A 21,284-nucleotide genomic window follows, 5' to 3' on the forward strand; every position below is an offset into this window, starting at 1 on the left:
TCCTCTACGTCTTTCTCAAAAGAACCCTCAGGCACCTCCTTTTGCACTGGTCCTTCCTCAACCACAGCTTGCTTCCCTTTTGCCTTAGCAAGAGCCTTGGCATTGCTATCCCTCAGAGTTTGTGGTGCAAACAGACGACCACACCTTGTGAACCCTCCAGGTCCTCCCACATTGTCCATAGCCGGACCAATAGTTACAGGAGTTCTATTTGGCACACCAATGGTCACTGGGGCCTGATTCACTGGTCTGGTCTGATTCTCCGACCTTCGGTTACTGCGAAAAACATTATCATACTTCCACGGAACCACTCTACTATTCTCAACAGGTCTTCCACCAGAAGAAGCAATGGTGGTAGGAGTACCAACAATTACAGGTGCAGATATGGTCGCAGGAGCACCAATAGTTACAGGTGCATTAACGGTTCTTGGAGCACGTCCAGGACCCTCGGACGGTTTGAAGTAAATGGTAACAGTTGATACCACCCCACGATCTTTCACAACACGACCAAACTGTAGGCAACCCTCATCCATCAGACCCTGGATACCTCTTTTCAACTTTTCACAACCATTCTCTTGACGGTCACAATCGGAACAACTTTCATCACAACCCGGGAACACTCCCCCTTTCAACAGACGTTCTTTTACCACCAACAGGGAAGTCTGAACATCATCAACATCGACTACCAAATCTACAGCTTCCCCATCTTCCACATTGTTCACCCTAGGCCCACCATGCTGAGGCATAGGGTTACTCACAACATTCGGGATAGGAGCAAAGTTGATTGTCTTGGCATCAATCAAATCCTAGACCTTATGATGGAAAGCCCGACAATTTTCAATGTGATGCCCCGGTGCACCGGAATGAAAGTCACACCGGACATTGGCATCATACCCAACAGGTATCTTCGTTAGCGGAGCCATAATGTGAAGTTCAACAAACCCCAACCTGAGCAGTTCAGGAAGCAATTCAGCATATGTCATCGACAACGGGTCGAAACGATGATCCGACATTCTCTGTCTTGGCTGAAACGATCGTTGTTGTTGTTGTTGTTGTCTTGGATGTTGTTGTTGTTGAGGTAGGGGTGCTGGAATAGTCACAGCAGCAACCTGAGGATACTGTTGTCCTCTATTTGTATTTCTCCGACTGTGGACAACATTAGTCTCACCCTCTCTCCTTCGGGGTGCCCCAGAAAACGGTTTCTTAGAAATCGAAGATGAAGAACCGGAATCTTGAATCTTACCTGCTTTGATAAGACTTTCAGTCCTCTCTCCGCAGATAACAACATCAGAAAAACTACCGAACGGGCAACTTCCCATACGGTCCATAAACATACCCTGTAGTGTTCCAATGAACATATCGGTCAGCTCTCTCTCCAACATCGGAGGTTGCACCCTTGCCGCTAATTCACGCCACCTCTAGGCGTACTCTTTGAAGCTCTCACCATACTTTTGGAACAAGCTCTACAGTTGGGTTCTGCACGGAGCCATATCCATATTGTGCTTATACTGTCTCAGGAAGGCTTCACCCAAATCCCTCCAGCTTCTAACGGATTCTCTTTTCAGGTCTATGTACCAGTCCAAAGACGCTCCAGACAAGCTGTCTTGGAAAAAGTATATCCACATCTTCTCATCATCAGTGTATGCGGATATCTTTCTGTAATAAGCCTGCACATGGGTGCGAGGACAAGAATTGCCATTATATTTGTCCAAGGATGGCGCCTTGAATTTGTAAGGGATCCTCAACCCATCAACCAAACCCATATTGGTAACATCAAACCCCAAGGATGGCACGGATTTTCTCAGCAAGGGCATCAACTTTTCTATCCCTCTCTTCAGTCCTTCCCACCTTAACATCATCACTAAGGAGGGTGAATATATCCTCTTGTCTATCAACCAACGGAGCAGGATGGCGAGCCGGAGCACGGGCCGCTCGAACAATAGCATTCTCTGGAGCGATAGGTTGTCTGTTGATTCTGATACCCCTCAATTCATCACCCACAACATAGTTATTGACGGGAATGGTAGCAGCAACATTGTCATTAACAGGGATTCCCTCTGGCGAATTACGGTTGACAGGTGGAATCACAGCTTCCTGTCTCTGGGCCAAGGCTCGCAGCTCCTCTTGCCCTTGTACAACCCCTTGCATCATATTCATAAATTGGGCCATGTTAGCCCTCATCTCTGCTAATTCAGCCTGAACTTGATCCATGCTTCTCTGTTGATTCAGTCTTGTCGCGTAGCGGTGCGGACGACGATCAGCAATCCTGCCTAAAACAGGAACCAGAATGAGAAATCTTCGTCGAGAACACCTGTAATGCAAGAATGATATGTGTATGATGCGGATGCTGTGTTATCATGACTGATCCTGAAAAAGGATATGCGTATGAGGGTTAACTTTTTCTCTTTTTTATGCCTTTTATTTTTTTGAAAATAAACATGCTATGATGCAAAATGATGAAGCCATGGCAGGTTGGGTGTGGATCACAAGGAATAGGTTCAGAACTTCGGCATCAGAACCCTCGGTCATCAATAGAGCAAGTCATCGTCTGAACAAGTACCAACAGATTCAACTCGGGGATCCGAAATAAACGGAACCCACTGATAAGTTCCACGGACAAACCTCCGGCGTCCAGAAATAAAGATCCAAAAATCCACTGTACCAAAGTCACCATCACAGAAACACTGCCGGAACCTGTACTTGTAGGAATCAGACCCTCCCCTCACAGGTGAATTCTAATAAGGTCATCCTAAAGCGGATAATGATCTCGACAATCGGACAAGATACTCAACGGGTTTGCCCTTTCGGGTGTGTCGTTGTAGCTCTCATAAGATCATCTAAACCAAAGATCCGGGAAAGAACGGTCACCGAAGTCAACATCTCAAAAGAGATAACCCAACCTGAGTGGAATACTCCAAACGGAAGGACTCTCTCAAATGAACCTCGTCCGGCTGTGGTATGTCACGTCGCAACAACATGCTGATCCAACATGTGAGGAAACGTGAGACCACACTAATCCTAGGTGTATACTCGGGCCTGGGTTTTAGCCCCACTCAGAACACCCACCCCAAATCAGAGGAACAACCTGTATAGAGTCCAACTCAATGATAATATGATGCATGCAAACATATATGCAAATATATACAATCACAGCATAATAATCATAAATGCCATAAATAAAGCAGTAAAAGAAACCCAAAATTATCCTAGAGAGCGCTAGGATTGACTCGCTTAGGGAAGATGGACCATCTAGAGGTCAACTTCTTATAGTCCCCAGCAGAGTCGCTAGCTGTCGCATACGCGAAAAACAATAGATGGGAAAAAGACACAGAGCCGCCACCGTGCGTTATTTATCCCAAAGGAGGGAAAGGAAACGCTCGAAGTAAACCTGGAAAGGAAATGGTCTTACGACCACAGATTGCTAGGATCGGGAGTCGGTTACGCAAGGGGAAGGTATTAGCACCCCCTCACGTTCGTCGTACTCGACGGGATCCACGCTCAAAAAGAATAGAAAGAGGTTGCTAAAATAATTGCTCAAAACTACACACACTGGACTAGAACACAGGAGAACGAAGACGGAGAAAGCGGACTCGGCAGGATGTCGCATCCTGGGCCTACGTAGTTTGTCAGGCACAAACATCAGAGTCGACGTAGTTCGGGGGGAACGAGAAACGTGCTCGCTAGGACATTGCATCCTATGCATACATATCTTCTCTAACCAGAGTAAGAATCAGAGCACTCGTAGCTCGGCTAACGCACGCCGAAACAAAACACTAAACCAAAGATGCTGAGACGTCAGAGCAAACACAAAACTGGAAACGGAATGCCAATCGCTGGTCTTACATCCAACTCCACAAAAGAACACAGGAAACCGAATGCCAATCGCTGGGCTTACATCAGACTCCAAACACACACACAAAGCAGAAGGGTCTCGATTGCAACCAGGGCAAGAGAAAGGGAAGGTCTCAATCACAACGAGGGTGAGAGAAAAGAATTAAAGTTAGTTGTCAGTCAAACTCGACAAGACATCGTATCTCGTGCCTACGTATCTCATCTGGACATGAGAATCAGAGTTGCCGTAGTTCGGCTAAACTATTTCTATTTGTTTTGTGTTTTTTAGGTGAACAACGTCACTACGCAATCTACCGGATGCTCGACCTTGGGAGACTTACTCACCTGTAGTAGAAGGAGTTAACGTGTCCTTAAGGGGGGATAAAGTTGGTTTGTGTTTTAGGAAAGCTCATGCAAGAAAGGAAGTCCTAGACAAAGGAACCGTGCTACCTTAATTGACATGCAAACGAGAGACTATACGAAGTCTATCACACCACACACAACATATACAACATGAAGTAAACACACCAACAAGGGGCTCAAACATCAAGGGTAGGGCTTTAGTCAAGGGGTCATATCAACCTCGATAAACAAGCCGGGCTTTAGTCAAGGGGTCATATCAACCTCGACAGACAGTCAACAGTGTGATAACCAATATGTACACAATGCAAGCCAACAAGCAAACAACCCAAGTGAGTTCATCACCAAGGAACCTGCAACAAAACCAAGGTTAGTGTACAAAGTAATTTGCATCTCAAGTCATGAGATCAACCTCAACCATTAGGAGTAGAAACTTGAACCGAAAATACAAAGCTCAAAAGATGAGTACAAACCACTAGTCCAAGACTAGGGTCAAAGGCAAAGCAAAAAGTCAAAACATCAACCAATATTCAACATGAAGCATATTTATTCAAGTAAGAACATGTCCTAAAAAGAACCAAACTCAAATGAAATGGCAAAGTCATCTCATGAGCAAGATATGGCAAAGGCAATTACAACGCTCACAATTGGACATCAAGAATCAAAATCAAAACAGAAATGAATCAAACAATCATGAAAAATTTTATGTGCACACAACATGTCAAACACAATCATCATGCCAAAAATTAGAATCAACAGAGCTCAATTGACATGGAAATGAAAATGAACAAGTATGACATCAAATTGTGTGACACACATTGTCACACCATGCATTCATGTGTCTAAAACAGAAATGAAAAATGCTAAAAATGCACAACCAAGCCTCAAAAATCATGCAACATATTGGGAATCAGCATACCAAATTTCAAATCAATTGGCCAATGTATGAGCATTCCACAAAAGAATTGGTACAACATGTCACATTTGCATACATGTTCAAAGAAGCCAACATAATTAAAATTCCAGCAATGATAAAAATCAGAAAATCACATCATAAAATAATAGACACTTCAAGGAATATGTGAGAAAAAATTTGGAATTATTTGGATTAGTTTTCAATTTTTATGATTTTTTGAATTAGCATGAAAATATGGAATAATGTGAATCAATAATGTGAAAATGTTAGGAAATTGGAGAAATGCTACAGGCAAGAATCGAACCATGTATGCTTGAAAATATGGGCGCTCATGAAAATTAAATTCACAAAGGTTCAAAGCCAAGGATCGAAGGGTGGTGCGCGCTAGCATGAAACACGGTCGTTTAGCATGGACTGGGGAATTAAGGAAATTAAAATGTCACCGTGTGGGAATCGAACGTGCGAGGCAAGGGTGAACAGCGCGCATACAGTAAAACCTAGGTGCTGAACCAGTGACATCCAGACACTATTCATGGCGCGGCGGAAGGCGGTTGTTTCCACCGTCTTCTTCGTGAAGACGGTGGCGCTACAGTGCATCACATATTTTTTTTTGCAGAATTTCGCGTGGCTTATACCGTTGGAAAGCTTATTTCATGAGGAACACGGATTGAGCATTTTCTAAGCCTATAACTCAATGAATCTTGAGAATCGAATGAAAACATTATCATGCATCAAACTTTAAACATTCATATCTCACTCAATATTCCACCATTTTCAATGAATTTTATATCAGAATGATCAGCATGGAAAGATCTACAACATTATGTGCATAAAATCAAGAATTAAGAGGTTCGATTTCCAACCTTCTTGGAGAGTAGGGGATGAAAACAGTGGATTCAAAGGCTAGCAATCTCCAGATTCACTCCTATATTGATGTTATGAGGCTTTGTGCACGAAATCTCCCTTGAAATGGCATGGATCTTGATCAATTCAAAGCTTCCATGTTCACCTTCATGTACTTGCACGACTTGATTCTCCACCAAAACCTTCAATCCAATGCTTGATCCATACTCAATGAAGCTCAATGAATACGAATATGCAATAAAATCAATGGCTTATGTGAAGAAAATTGAAGATTCAATTGAGAGCAAAAATGGAGGGAAAACTCAAATCTAGATCTATAATGTGTTAGAATGAAAATTCTGTTATGATTAAGGCTTTATACTACCTCCTAATTACTTTGCTAATGATCATTTGCAATGGCTAATGAAATTTTAATGCAAAATGAGGTGTTATGCACAATTGGAAAATTCACCCTATGCATGGCAAATATGAACGTGAACAGTAGCATGCATGCTCAAAATCACTTAAAATCATCTCATGCACATGTTGGAATGGTTAAAAACTCACATGATCAACCAAATTTTAATTTGGTATTTTCCCTCCAAAATGGACATGCATGAACAAATGATTATATGAGATAATTTCATGTAGTGCAATGATGGATTTGGAAAATATGAGTCATAACGAGCATAATGCAAAAAGAGGCACTCAAATTGGAGCATTGAATCAAAAGTTATGGCACTTTGAAGTTTCATGCACACTTGGTGATCATTTGCTCATAACTCCTCAACCATTCATCAGATGCTCATGATCTTGGACTTTTTGGAAATGGGAGAGAAAGATCTTCAACTTTCATGTTGACTAAAATTTCATTTGAAGCTTATTTGATGTTGGAAAGTCAGGTTGAATATAGTCCAAAAACATGCCCTTTTTGGAAACTTGAAATTACAGGTCACTTTCCATTTTGGGAAATTTTTGATCTGGCTTCAAAACCTTCAAGGTAGATATTTGACATGATGAATAAGCCTCTTTTGGACATGAATGAAGTGTCTCAAACCATTTCTCCACCTCCTAGCCCTTAGTTGACTTTCAGTTGACTTTTATGTGCCCTAGATGACCTGGCAATGCACGGATGACTTTTGAGCCTTCAACACTTGGTACAATAGCTTCAAAATGAACCTTTGGTTCATATAAGCTCTTTAGAACAATCATGTGGCTTTCAACTCAGGGAAAACTTGCTCTCTTTGTACAGAAGAATCCTCTTGATACCAATGCTTATTGATAGGATGCAATGCACTATGTAATGTTAATGACTTAAAAATGAAATGAATGCATGAATGGGGGGTGCAAATTTGAGGTGCTACAGTTGGGCCTTACTATCTCTAATTTGGGTCCTAGAAGCTGCGGACCGTAGAAAATTTACCCCCTCTTGGCCTATTTAGGACGTAGTGCGGAGACTGTTCAAGTGTAGACATGATAAGAGTTGTTACGCGATACTACACTCAAACAAGTTTCTCTTGATAATATTATCGGTTGATGAGTCAGTCATATTAACCTGTAATATCTAATAGATGGAATTGAGACTCAGGGTAATTTTTAGAACATGATCTACACGTTTTTATCCTTAGTTCACTCTTTTGGGATGGTTCTAACCTGGATGTCATGCTCGTGACTCACAACAAACCCTTGATTCTTGGTTGATCCAATCAAGTCTTGTCAATATCAATGGAACTTGGGAGTTGATAAGGTGTAAACCATAATCCACCAAAATGGATGATTGATCGTGACAATAACTTGATTCATCCCCTGACCTTTGTTTGCTTCCCTTGTGTGTGATCCCTTATCTATGATTGTTGCATTCATGCATTCATGCGCATCATAACATTCATCACACAATAATTTCAAGGAACTGAGGTATTATTTGCAAATATTTCCAGACCATGGATTATGGATCAAGGAACACTGAGAAGTACAGTTTCAGATGCCCCGACTTGAAAGAGTTAAGGAAGCTAGCATCTTTTGTATTTTATCCCTTGGAATTCAAACAACGTCATGGGAAGCTATTGTCCATCTTATCTGCTGATGTGGTTGAAGGAATTTTGAGTGTGCTAGTGCAATTTTATGATCCTCTCTACCGTTGCTTCACTTTTCCATATTATCAACTTGTGCCTACATTGGAGGAGTATTCTCATCTCTTGGGGATACCCATTTCTAGTAGATTGCCTTTTAGTGGATTGGAGGAGATTCCCCGATCTAATCTTATTGCTGAAGCTCTTCACTTGAAGAAGTTTGACATAGAGGCTCATTGGGTGAAGCAATGAGGGTTATTTGGATTGCCATCTGATTTCCTCATCAAGGAAGCTACTGCATTTGCTCAAGCCGGTAGTGTGGACGCTTTTAAAGCTATCTTTATATTGCTCATCTATGGATTAGCTTTGTTCCCTAACATTGACGGTTTTGTTGATATTAACGCCATTAGACTTTTCTTGATTGGGAATCTTGTGCCTACTTTGTTGGGTGATATGTACTTCTATTTGCATCTAAGGAATTCTATGGGTGGTGGAACTATTGTCTGTTGCATTCCTCTTCTGTACAAGTGGATTATTTTGCACTTGCCTCAGACACCTGCTTTTATGGAGAACAAACAATGTCGACGGTGGTCTTAGAGACTTATGTCTCTCACTGATGATGATATAGTTTGGTATGATCCTTCTTTGGGCAGTTAGGATATTATTGATTATTATGGTGAATTCTCTAATGTGCCTCTCATTGGTACACAAGGAGGAATTAACTACAACCCTGCTTTGGCTCGTCATTAACTTGGGTTCCCCTTGAGAGACAAACCTAATAAGATTTTGTTAGAAGGTTTTTTCTATCAAGAGGGTAAACATCCCCAACATTTGAAGCAGATGATTGTGCATGCTTGGCATAATGTGCATAGAAATGGAAGATCCGAGCTAGGTCCGTGCATTTTTTAGCTTTGGAAGCTTACACCCTTTAGGTGAAGAAGATAGCTTTGGAATCGAAGATGCCTGATCCTTGTGAAAGACCTATGTCTATGGTTGTGGTTGAGCCATCAACTCTCCCTAACAAATATGTAGAGGAGTTGGAAGATGCGCTCGCTAAGATGAAGCGAGAGAAGGATTTGCGGGAAGAGCATTTCCATGCTTTGAGCCAAAAGCATGAGGAGTTATAGCTTGAATCTAAGGACAAAGATGCACTTATTGAGCTACTTGAAGATCAAGTGACAAAGAGACAGAGATAGCCAGAGGTTTCATCTTCCTCTAGCATGCCTCAACCTTCCGTTGCTTGGAAGAAGATTGTTTATCAACTTGTCCTCGAGAAGACTCGGATGAAGGCTTCTTTTGAGACCGAGATTCGACGCATTCAAAGGAAGTACGCGCCTGCAGCCAGATCTTCTGACATTGTTGTTAGGGATCCTTAGGATGACTAGTGTCATTTTCTCTTGTATTTTTATTTGGTTTCTGAAATTGTACTCAGTGTAATCCTTTCAATTATGTAAATGAAAAGAGATTTCTTATGGTCATATCAAATTGTTGCAATTGGTGTTAAAAATTTATATATTTGCAAATAATGTAGTAGGTTCCTTGAAAATAAAAATAAATAAACAAGCATTGCATTTCATGCATCATTTGCATGAGCAGGTTTCTCTTTCGCCAGATGTCTCATTGGTGTCGCTTATGTGCTTCAGCCAAGCTGACTCATCGATACAACACTCACGCCAATCATATGAGAATCATGGAACATCTTGAGGAAGAGAACAGAGAGCTGAAGGACGAGATCGCTCGACTGACTGCCATGATGGAGTCAGTGTTGGTTGCTTAGAGCCAGTCTTCTCCAACACCCGCAACACCTCCTCCCAAGAGGACTGTAATTTCAGAGGTGGCTACCTCTACCATGCCTGCTATTACTGCTCAATTTGCGCCTACCATCCCTGTCGAATTCCCGTTGGAATGCCGCCGAACTTCATGCCTGAAGGCTTTGCACCTACATTTGCTTCCATGCCGGCATCTAGCCCCGTCATGTCTGTGTCACCTCCCGTCGTGCATACCTTACCTCGTCTGGAGGACATCATTTATCAATCCGAGCCATCTGAGGGCCCAGATGTTTAGAGAAAATGGACGAAATGAAGGATCAGTTTCTTGAGCTGCATAAGGAATTGAAGACATTGAGAGGTAATGACCTTTTTAGGGAGAGTGCTACTGAATTATGTCTGGTGAAGAATGTGAAGATTCTGATGAAATTCAAAGTGCCTGACTTTGAAAAATACAGAGGGAACACATGTCCTCTCAGTCATCTAGTGATGTATGCCCGCAAGATGTCTACCCAAACTGACAATGATCAGTTGTTGATCCACTACTTCCAAGATAGCCTGGCCGGTGCTGTGCTCCGATGGTATATGGGGTTGGATAGTGCAAGCATTCTCACTTTCAACGACTTAGGAGAAGCTTTTGTCAAACAGTATACGTACAACGTCGATATGGCGCCTGATAGAGACCAGCTGAGGTCTATGTCTCAGAAGGACAAAGAGACATTCAAAGAATATGCGCAGAGGTGAAGAGAATTGGCTGCTCAAATCACTCCTCCTTTAGAGGAGAAGGAGATGACAAAGATCTTTTTCAAGACCCTGGGTTCATTTTATTATGAATGTATGATTTCCAGTGCCCCTAGTGACTTTACAGAAATGGTAAATATGGGGATGACACTTGAGGAAGGTGTCCGAGAAGGATGATTGTCAAAGGAGGAAGCGTCATCGAGTAAGAGATATGGCAGCAGATTCGGAAAGAAGAAAGATACCGAAGCTAATGTAATTCCAGTATTTTCGAACAATTAATCAGTACCAATTCAACAACAACAATGTCAACAGCAACAACCACAACAATGAACAAACACTTACAACAACAACAAAAATACCAGCAATCACCATCTACAAAATATCGAGAAGAAAAAGGTCTCTTTCGACCGGATTCCTATGACTTATGCAAAACTGTATCCGTCTTTGGTTCTCAAGAACCTACTCCAACCAAGAAACCCGCAACAAATTCGAGAACCACTTCCATGGTGGTACAAGCCTGAACTCCGTTGTGCTTTTCACCAAGGAGCACCCGGACATGACCTTGAGAACTACTATCCGCTCAAGTATGAGGTTCAAAAGTTAGTAAAGAGTGGAATGGTGTCCTTTGAGGAATGTGCGCCGAACGGAAAAGCAAATCCATTGCCCGCTCATGGGAATTATTCAATTAATATGGTGGACGGTTGTCTTGGGGAGTTTAAAGTGTTTGATGTTCGTTTCATCCGGAGGTCCTTAGTGGCAATGCATAAGGACATTTGTATGGTGAGTGATTGTGAGCACGACCATGATGGTTGTGCTGTCTCCAGTGTTATTCAAGAGGTTGTGAGATTGTGAAAAGGGACATCCAGTGATTGATGGATAAAGGCATGATCCAAATTGTTCAATCCTGTCATGTAGATGACGATGTGAATATCATAGTGCCCATTTTCAAGCAACCGGAGAGAGTGGTGATTCAGTACAACAACAGTAATAGTAACAACATCATTCAAAGATCGGTATCACCGTTGGTCATAAGGTTAACAGGCCCAGTCCTGTATTCATCCGATGAGGCTGTTCCGTATCAGTACAATGCAACAATGATGAAGAATGGTCAAGAGGTCACGTTGCCTACGACCAGGTCAGTAGTGAGCATTGCTGATGTTACCAAGGTGACCCGCAGTGGTCGTATGTTTAGGATGATGTTCCTAAAAGATAGAGAAGAATCAATTTTCAGTAAGAAGGTGGAAGTGCCTGCTCTAGATCCGGTTAGTACTTCAAAATGTAAATCTGTTGAATCCGGCGATTTGAAGGCTAATGATAATGATGAGGTACTTCGTCTGATCAAGAAAAGTGAGTTCAATATGGTGGAGCAGCTGCTCCAAACCCCCTCAAAAATTTCAGGGTTGTCTCTATTAATGAATTGCGATGCGCACAGAGAAGCACTGCAAAGAGTTCTTGAGCAAGCGTTTATGGAACATGATGTTAAGGTGAATCAGTTCGATCATATTGTAGCTAACATCATTTCCTGCAATAATCTCAGCTTATGTGATGAAGAACTCCCTGAGGAGGGAAGGAACCATAACTTGGCTTTGCATATCTCTATGAACTGCAAAGATGACGCTTTATCAAATGTGCTAGTTGACATCGGATCTTCTTTGAATATGCTGCCAAAGTCAACATTGTCAAAGCTATCATATCAAGGAGCGCCCATGAGGTATATAGGTGTAATCGTCAAAGCTTTTGACAGCTCATGCAAAACAGTGATAGGTGAAGTTGACCTTCCAGTGAAGATAGGTCCGAGTGATTTTCATATTACTTTTCAAGTAATGGATATCCACACGGCCTATAAATGTCTATTGGGAAGGCCATGGATCCATGAGGCGGGAAATGTTACCTCCATATTGCATCAGAAGATCAAATTTGTCAAGAATGGAAAGCTTTTAATCGTTGGCGGGGAAAAGGTGATGTTGGTTATCCACCTGTCATCTTTCTCTTATGTTGAAGCTGAGGATGAGGTTGGAACTCCGTTCCAAGCCTTATCTATTGCTGCTTAAAAGAGAGTTGGGGCACCTATGTCCTCATTGAAAGAAGCAAAGAAGATTGTTGAAGAAGGTAATGTTGATAAATGGAGGCGCATGGTAGAGGTCTCCGACAATGAAGGAAGAAGCGGTATGAGTTTTCAGCTAGGATTATCAACTGCAAGGTTTGAGGATATGCAACTTAGCTTCCGTAGTTGAGGGTTCATTCATGGCAATGAACAACACTTAGTTGTTATGCTAGAGGATGACGAAGAGGAAGATTGCACCAATTTTGTGACGCATGGAAAGGCTTGCAACAATTGGACTGCTGTTGATGTTCTTGTTATTTTGCATCGATCTAAGTAATTGCTTTTTACATGTTTTAAAAATCCTTCTCCTATGCCTAAGGGAGAAGTGAACATTGTTGGGCATTTTGAAAATGATCATTAATAAAATTAATTTTATTCATCCATATCTGTGATGTTTTGTTTTTACTTTTTGCTTTATTCTGAAAATGGTAATCACAAAAAACATAAATAAACAATATAATTGTCCATCTGCATAATATTTAGTCACAAATTCACTTCTCAAAAATCAAAATATCAAATCATTATACAGGTTGGTTTCTAACCCCATTGAATACAATGATCCTTTTCCTTCTCCAAATTTTGAATTCCCTGTGTTTGAGGCCAAGGAAAAATTTGATGAAGAAGTGAATGACGAGTTGTCTCATCTTCTTGAGCATGATGAAAAGACCATTCAACCGTTCAAAGAGAAAATTGAGCTAGTTGTCATACCCCAATTTTGTCTGGTTAGTTTAATTTTTTTTTATTAGCATTCATAACGAGAGGGCATGATACATAGACTCAAATTGAGGGACTTTTACTTGATCAAAACTTCATCAACCCTAATCATGTTCAAGCCTTCTTTGAGTAGTCGCTCAAGCCTTAAACTTTTCATCCTTAATAACTCGTTTTCAGTTATGTAGGGTGATTGAACCTTCATTTATTCATGACCATTCATTCCAATCTAAGCCCTTGGTCCCATAAGAGTTCCACCTGTTTTCCCCATCTATGCACATTTCATCTAACTACTTCAAGTACGCGGTTTGTGCTTAGTTTGATGATTTATGCCGGTTTTTTTGTATGGCTTTTGCTAAAAACATAAAGTTTAAATTGGTCATGCCTCTTTCATTCGTGGGCCTTTGGGCCCAGGTTGCAACCATGGTCAAACATTCAGTCATAACACTGACACAAACCAAGTACATTTTTTTATTGATCCATTTTTCTTATTGGCAGGAAATAAATGATGTAAATTCATTTTGTTGTTTTTGTTGATCAATGTTAAGTGATATTTTGCATTTTGATAATTGCCTATTAAGCCAAGTTTGCAAGCTCACCATTTTTTTCATCTCCCAAATAATTATGCAAAGTTTTAATCCATCATGAGTTTCTAAATTAAAGGTGCATTTTGAAACATGTATGTGAATAGTTGCATTTTGAAGCATGTATATGAATGGTTGCATTTTGAAGCATGCATGTGAATGGTTTAATCCAAAGTTAATTATAGGTGAGAACCACTATGATTGATAACATTTTGAAGCTCTCGTCTTTTACATTATACTCATATTTATGTGCCATGGTCCTTGTTGACTTCATGCTGGAGATAAGCTCTCAACACTATGACGTCTTGTTATTTTATTCCTTTTTTGTTATAATTTTTTGACCAATAATTGTATACTAGGTCAACCAAAAATAAAATATTCATTCTTTTATTTATTGTGTTCCAAACATATTTCAATGAGATACTACTCTAGACTTGAGCATTTTTTAAAAAATAATTTGTTACACAACACAAGTTTAAATCCAGGATCTTACAAATGCTATGTGAATAACTTAATCCAAAAGTCTTACACATACTGTCCGAAAATACAAAGTATTACATCCTAATTTAAGAATATCCTAATTTATGACCAAGGTGTTATGCTGCAAATCCAGCCGTTGAAGACAAAGCCTTTGTAGAACTATTACCAAATCATTTCTTGGATCAAAACAACTTGTAGGAAAACAAAGCATTAGCATCAAAACCTTAAAAAGAATTAAAGTTTTAAGAAGATTAACAAGTAGATTACGATCAAGGATGAGGGGACCACATAAATCTAAAACGAATCCAGCAAAACGAAATCAGCCAACGGAAAGATATGAAGGAATTTGCCATGAGAGGTACGACTATGGTCCCCACAAAATCTAGGATACACAAAGGATTTCCTAACGGATTTATCCAAATATTACCCACTCATCATTCACAGAATATCCTTCACAGTCACCTTATAAATACAAAATGATTACGCCAAGCGAGACCTACGGTAACTTTGCTAAAAAATCCCTAAGAACCTTTTTCACTAAAGCTCAAGAATTTCCAGGTTTAAGCTAGAGATTCATACTAAAACTCTAACCTAAACGAGCACAGACCCAGAAACCCAGTAAAAAAAATCGAAAGAGGAGAGTGAATCGAAGCTTGAAGGAGGAAACTTATCTTGAAAGTGAAGGAGAAAGCATCACCGACGATTTTTCTCTGAACGAGACCAATATAATCGTCCCAAAAGACCCTCGTCATAGCTTCGAATACCTTTGGTTTGTTTCTTTTTAAGATTCCTCTTTATCCATTTTGAGCTCGTTGCATTGGCCAGAAGGCTTTGATCTTTTGTTTAAGTTTGTTTGTTTGGTGTGGGTGAGTTCCGATCGGGTTATTTGAGGGATTTTTAGAGTAACACAAGGCCGAATCCGTGTTCCCGGGCCAAAAATAGGGGGGGTTAGTGTTTAGGTTTCAGTGGTTTGGTTGAGGGTTCGCCGGAGAAGAAGTTGGCTCCGCCGTCGTTGGCCGGCAACCGCCGTCTTCTCCTATAGGTTCGCCGGGGAAGGTTGAAGGAGTTAAAGAGTGCATATTTCCTCTGAGAGTTAGAGAGAGGTTTTGTTTTAAGAAATGAGACTTGGGGCCTTCTACAGGGAGTTATGTAGTTCTTGTTGGCCCAATGCGGTGGTGACAAGTGTCCTCACCAATGGGGAACTTGTCACCGGGTTTGTTACCTGGTCCCTTGGTAGCATGTGCGAAGGCCCACAACATTATGATATTCCAGCGTATCATGGCCTTCGATTTGGGTTTGACCAGATTAGGTCCTAGGAATCGGGCGGTCACGTTTGGGGACCCTAGGTCAGTTTTTTTTCTCTTTCCCATTTTTGGACGTGTATAGAATTATTTCAGGAGGTGGGCCTCCAGTCTGGGACCAGTCCATTCCTTTGATCTCCACATCCCCATCTTCAGATGGGAGGCACTTTTTTTGTTGTATATTTTGATTGGGCCTGAGGAAGGCACATTTCCTTTTGAAATCACTTTGTTTTTTTATTGTTTGTACATGACTTGTTCTATGAAAATTAATTATGCCATTTTAGGTTATATAACTAATTAATATTTGATCAAATAATTGAAGTTCTATTTTGACTATTTGTGTAACTAATCTTTTTCATTTTTTTATAATTATTTATAATTATTTTACTTATCCTATTGATCGTTTGTTCATAGGGTTTATTCATGTTGCATTTGCTTGATTAATCTATTCATACCAATTATTTAAAAATCATTTTTTTTGGATGTACGGTTGGTAATTAGTCCAAGCATTATAATCCCGTTAAACCACTTACTTCGCGATTCAATGTCGAGCCCATTGCCCGAATACCCTTGTAAGTCGATTGCTTTTAAGCATCGTCGTCGACCTCACATAGCTTGCTCTTGGGCTTTCTTACAATGAGACCTATTTGATTTCTTTATTAATCGAATAAATGATTGATCCACTAATAAAAAAATCCAATACATCTAAATACCAATTCAAACACCAAATATTTTTTCCCAAAACATATTAGTTCTAATAAATTCAAATTAAACATATTTTGATTAACATAATCTTTAAAACTATGTAATTTGATTTTTGGATGAAGAGGGGAATAATGAGCATCCGCTTTATTATCTCTCGATTATTCGAATAACTGGCGTTCGCCATATTGCTCGAATTTTCGTCATAAAACTCCATAAAATTAAAATCACTTCCCCAAATTAATTATAAATTTTAAAAGCTTTATTTTAATAATTAATCTTTGAATGAAAAGGAGAATGGTAAGCGTCCGCTTCACTATCTCTCGATTACTCGAATAATTGGCGTTCGCCACATTGCTCGAATCTTCGTCATTCAGTTAAAACCCTAAAAAACTTACAAATACAAATCATTTTCATAAATTAATGTAATACTCAAAAATATATTTTCTTTTAAAACTTTGGATGAAAAAGAATACAATAAGCGTTCGCTTCACTTTTCCCAAGTACTCAAACGATTGGCGCACACCATATTGCTCGAATCCTTGTCATCCAATTAAAATATCAATCGTACGAATTCAAAAATCATTTTCCCAAATTAATATAAATATTTTACAATTTAAACTCCGGATGAGAAATAATGGGAGGTGTTCACCTCACCATCTCTCGAATAATTAAATGATTGGCGCTCATCATATTACTCAAGTTATCGACTTCCGATTAAAAGACACTAAATAAACTTGGATAAAGGAATGAGTGGCGCACACCTTATTGTTCCTTGAATAAGCAAGTGGGAGGCGCACACCTCACTACTGCGGAAATTCAATTTCTGCAAATAAACATTCAATAATAATTCAAACGAAAAAAGGGGTAGAAGGCACTCGCCTTGTTATTCCTTGAAAGAATTGAATGATTGGTCTGCACCACATCGCTCAATGTTTTGTCGTTCTTCTAAAAATACTAAACATATTAAATCTTATTTATCGCCCTCGTGCGACCAACAACCTAAATCTTTTCATAAAGAAGACTGTTAATCCTTTCTAACGCGCACAACAAACTAGTGTTAAGCCTTCGCCGAGAGTAGACAAGCCAACGTTTAGCCTTTAGAACGGGATCTAAACAGTCGTTCATAAAAAACACCAACAAACCGTAGTTCCCCGAACTACGAATGCTCTGATTTCCTTATTGTACCATAAGGATATGTAGGCTCGAGATTGCGGGATCTTGGCGAGCACACTAATAAAAAACCTCCCTTGTCCCCCTTCTAAGGTCTTCATCCATATCTATTATCTACCCTAATCACTCGAACAAAGCGAATAAAATTCAACTAACATTCAAGTAGCAAATTAGACTAAAAGGTTCCCGTTGAGTACAACAGACGTGAGGGGTGCTAATACCTTCCCCTTGCGTAATCGACTCCCGAACTCGAATATGGTTGCTACGACCATTATTCTAGTTTTCGAAAGGTTTTAGCGATATTTTCCTATTCCTTCTTTAGGATAAATAAAGTTTGAGGCGACTCTGTTCGAACATAATTTTTCCGCGACCATCGCGTGGAATCGTATTTTTCGAGATGCGACAGAGGCAACTCTGCTGAGGAATATAGCTCCAAGCTAGAGAGAGTCAAGCCTAACTTAGTCAATTTGCTATGAATGTTAAAATACTGTTTTTCTTCATTATTTGCTTCTCTATATCTTGATGTATTATTTATGCTATGTAATTTATTCCTCTATTATGTTGGGTGATATCTGGTGTTTAAGACATGTTGTGAGATAAGCTCCGTACTCGAGCTTTGAGAAGAACTTAGAACCCGGAGTTATGTAGTATTGAACCGAGGGGTATACACCTCGTTGGGACAATAAGAAGAATCCACCTAGAGTAGATCTGTTCGAAATTTCCATCATAATATGGCTAGCCCATTTTGCGAGGAAACTTTGAACATGGTCCATGACTCTAGGAACCTCATCTTAAACAGAAGTCTGTCTTCATGATTGGCGATCGTGTAGTATTGAACTGAAGAGTCTACACCCTGTTTGAACAATACGAGGATCCCACTTAGAGTAGATTGATTCAAAACTTCCATTTCGATGTGGCTAGCCCATTATTACGATGGAAGACTGAACTCGGTCCATGACTCTAAGTTCTTGTCATGAAAACGGGAAACCCTAGGAGCAATCCTTTATGTGGGGGGTAAAGGACATATAACCGTCGTATAAGTTGAACCTTGTGATATATGTGAAACACTGGATCCCTGTCATTGCATAAACATCATATTGCATTCATTATGAGCATAACAAAATCATTTACACACTTTCTATTTTCAGGGAATTTCAAAATTTTCAGTTAATTAAGCATTCAAGATCAAATGGAGCCAGGAAAGAGAAAAACATTCCAAATTAAAGCCAAAGTATCGTGTGTGAAGGGGTTCATTGCATTCAGAGATGGGTTGACTAATATCCATCGAGACACATTCACACTCAAATATGAGAAGATTCTACACTTGTTATCCATACCAGTACAAAAGGACGTTATTACCGTACTAGCCCAGTTTTATGATCCAACACTCAGAAGCTTCCTCTTTAGAGATTTCCAGTTGGCCCCGACTTTGGAAGAATTCGGAAGAATATTGGACTCTCCCAAACAGAAGAAGGGACCTTATAGGCGATTGGGTCAAATCCCAAAACCCAAAGAGCTGGCAGAAGTATTAGACATTCCAGTCGAAGATCTAACCCCTAAAGTCAAAATTTGGGGGAAGGTACAAGGAATTCCTCAAGAATACTTGGAGAAGACTGCTCAAAACTTTGCTAAAGCCCGAAAGTGGGAAGCCCGTGATACTATTATGGATTTACTTATTTTTGGATGGGTGTTATTTCCTAATGTGGAGAAGTTGGTGGACGAAACAGCTATTAGCGTGTTTTGGGCCTTCAAGGTTAAGAACGAAGATCCAGTGCCCGCACTCCTGGCAGATGTTTATCACACCTTACACTTACGCTTCGAGAAGGTAGGAGGATTGATGTTATGCTGCATACCGCTCCTTTACCAATGGTTTGTCTCTCATGTGTTCAAAGATGTAGATACGATTGAGGGGATGGATGGATACGAGTGGTCTCAAAAGCTAGTAGGTGTAGCACCTCAAATTTGAACCTCCCATTTTGTATATACATTTTCATGTTTAGGTCATTAACATTGCATTAGTGTTGCATAGCTCATTGCATTATCATTTGCATAGTCCACCAAGTCATTAGCCAACTGGTCAGGAGATTCAGTTGTGCAAGCAAGCAAGGGAATTTCCTATGGAATCAAAGCCCTAGGGTTGGTTCATTGAGTTCATATGATTCAAGGATCATTTTGAAGTGGTTTGGTCAAAGATTGGATGTGTAAAGCTCATCAGTCAAGATGCAATTCATCTGAAACCCTAGAAAGTCAACCAAAGTCAACTGTCAATTCAATCATGGATTTGAAGGTGGGAGATGGTTAGAGAGGCCTCATTCATGTCCATACAAGTCTCATTTGACATTTCAAACATCAACATTGAAGGATTTGAGGTCAGATCAAAACTTTCCAAAAATAGTAAGTGACCTGTAATTTGAAATTGCCAAAAATGGAAAGGTTTTCTCCGCAAGATTACATCATCATGAAAGCTTCAAATGAAATTTTGTCCAACATGAAAGTTGAATATCTTGTTCTCCCATTTCCAAAAAGTCCAAGATCATGAATTTCTCATGTATGGTTGAAACGATATGGATCAATCATGGCCAAGTGAACATGGAACATCAAACATGCATAACTTTCAAACCATAAGGCCAAATGGAGTGGTTCTTTTTTGTACATTCATGTTTTGACCTCTACTATCCAAATTATGCATCACATGCCATGCATTCTCATCACATAATTTTTTGGTTTTTCATTTGAATTTCGGAGGGAAAAGTTCAAATTTGAAAATGAAGCATTGTTTGATCATTCCAACACTTGCATTGGCTCCAAAAGAATATTTCAAGTGAAATTCCAAGGCAATTCGTGCACTGTTCCATTGAGCTTTCATGCATAAGGTGCATTATCCAAATTTGCATCCACACCTTGTTTTCCCTAATCCACTTGCCAAATGCTTAATTGTGATTAACAACATGATTAACACAACATATATATAGCTAAGCGTAACTGTTTTTCTGCTAACACAACCAAAATTCAGATCTAGATCTAGTTTCTCACACTTTTGCTCTCACTTTTTTCTTCAATTTTCTCCAAAAACATTGCATGGTTCTTGATTCCTTCATCATCTAGAAGCATTGTGGAGCATTGTTGAAGCAAGATCCAGAGGATTTCGTGCAGTTGGAAGTTGTTTAGAACTTGAAGATCATCCATGGCAGTTGCAATTTCTGGAGAGATCAAGCACGATTAAGCTTTGATTCTTCATCCATTCATCCATACAAACACTCTGGAGCATCTGTTTGTGCATTTCATGGCCTGAATCAAGCTGTTCCAGTTCTGCATCTTCATCAAGGTCAGAAATCGCATCTCTTAATTCATGAAATTGTGATGTGATTATTGTAGATCTTTGAACACTGGTTAGGCTGAGCTTTGTTTCACTGAATTCCATGTAGAATTGAACTAGTTATGAGGATTTAAAGATTGACATGTAAAACTTAATTGCTTCGATTTGGTCATGTTATTGAGAATGGAGTTAAATCAGGCATGGATTGTTGATGTATGTTGAAAGATGAACACGATGATGTGATTATTTTGTGTTTCTGTGAACTTTTGTTCTTGAGCATGAAGAACATGATGAAATCGTATGAAGGTGATAGGGTTTTGTTTCCAGAACCATGTTTGATCCATTGCAGCGTGTTTCTGTTGTGTTGCATGTGTTTTTGAAAAGCTCAAC

The 21,284-nt window shown here is 39.9% G+C and overlaps 1 protein-coding gene across 1 annotated transcript; it reads left to right on the forward strand.

Annotated features, from left to right (window-relative positions):
* Positions 1 to 18,767: 18,767 nt before the first annotated feature.
* Positions 18,768 to 19,544, forward strand: LOC127081385 (uncharacterized). Its single transcript, XM_051021646.1, has one exon. The coding sequence runs from the start codon at positions 18,768 to 18,770 to the stop codon at positions 19,542 to 19,544; it is 777 nt and encodes a 258-aa protein (XP_050877603.1).
* Positions 19,545 to 21,284: the final 1,740 nt, after the last annotated feature.

The sequence above is a fragment of the Lathyrus oleraceus genome, chromosome 5 (assembly GCF_024323335.1).
Source record: "Lathyrus oleraceus cultivar Zhongwan6 chromosome 5, CAAS_Psat_ZW6_1.0, whole genome shotgun sequence".
NCBI lineage: Eukaryota > Viridiplantae > Streptophyta > Magnoliopsida > Fabales > Fabaceae > Lathyrus > Lathyrus oleraceus.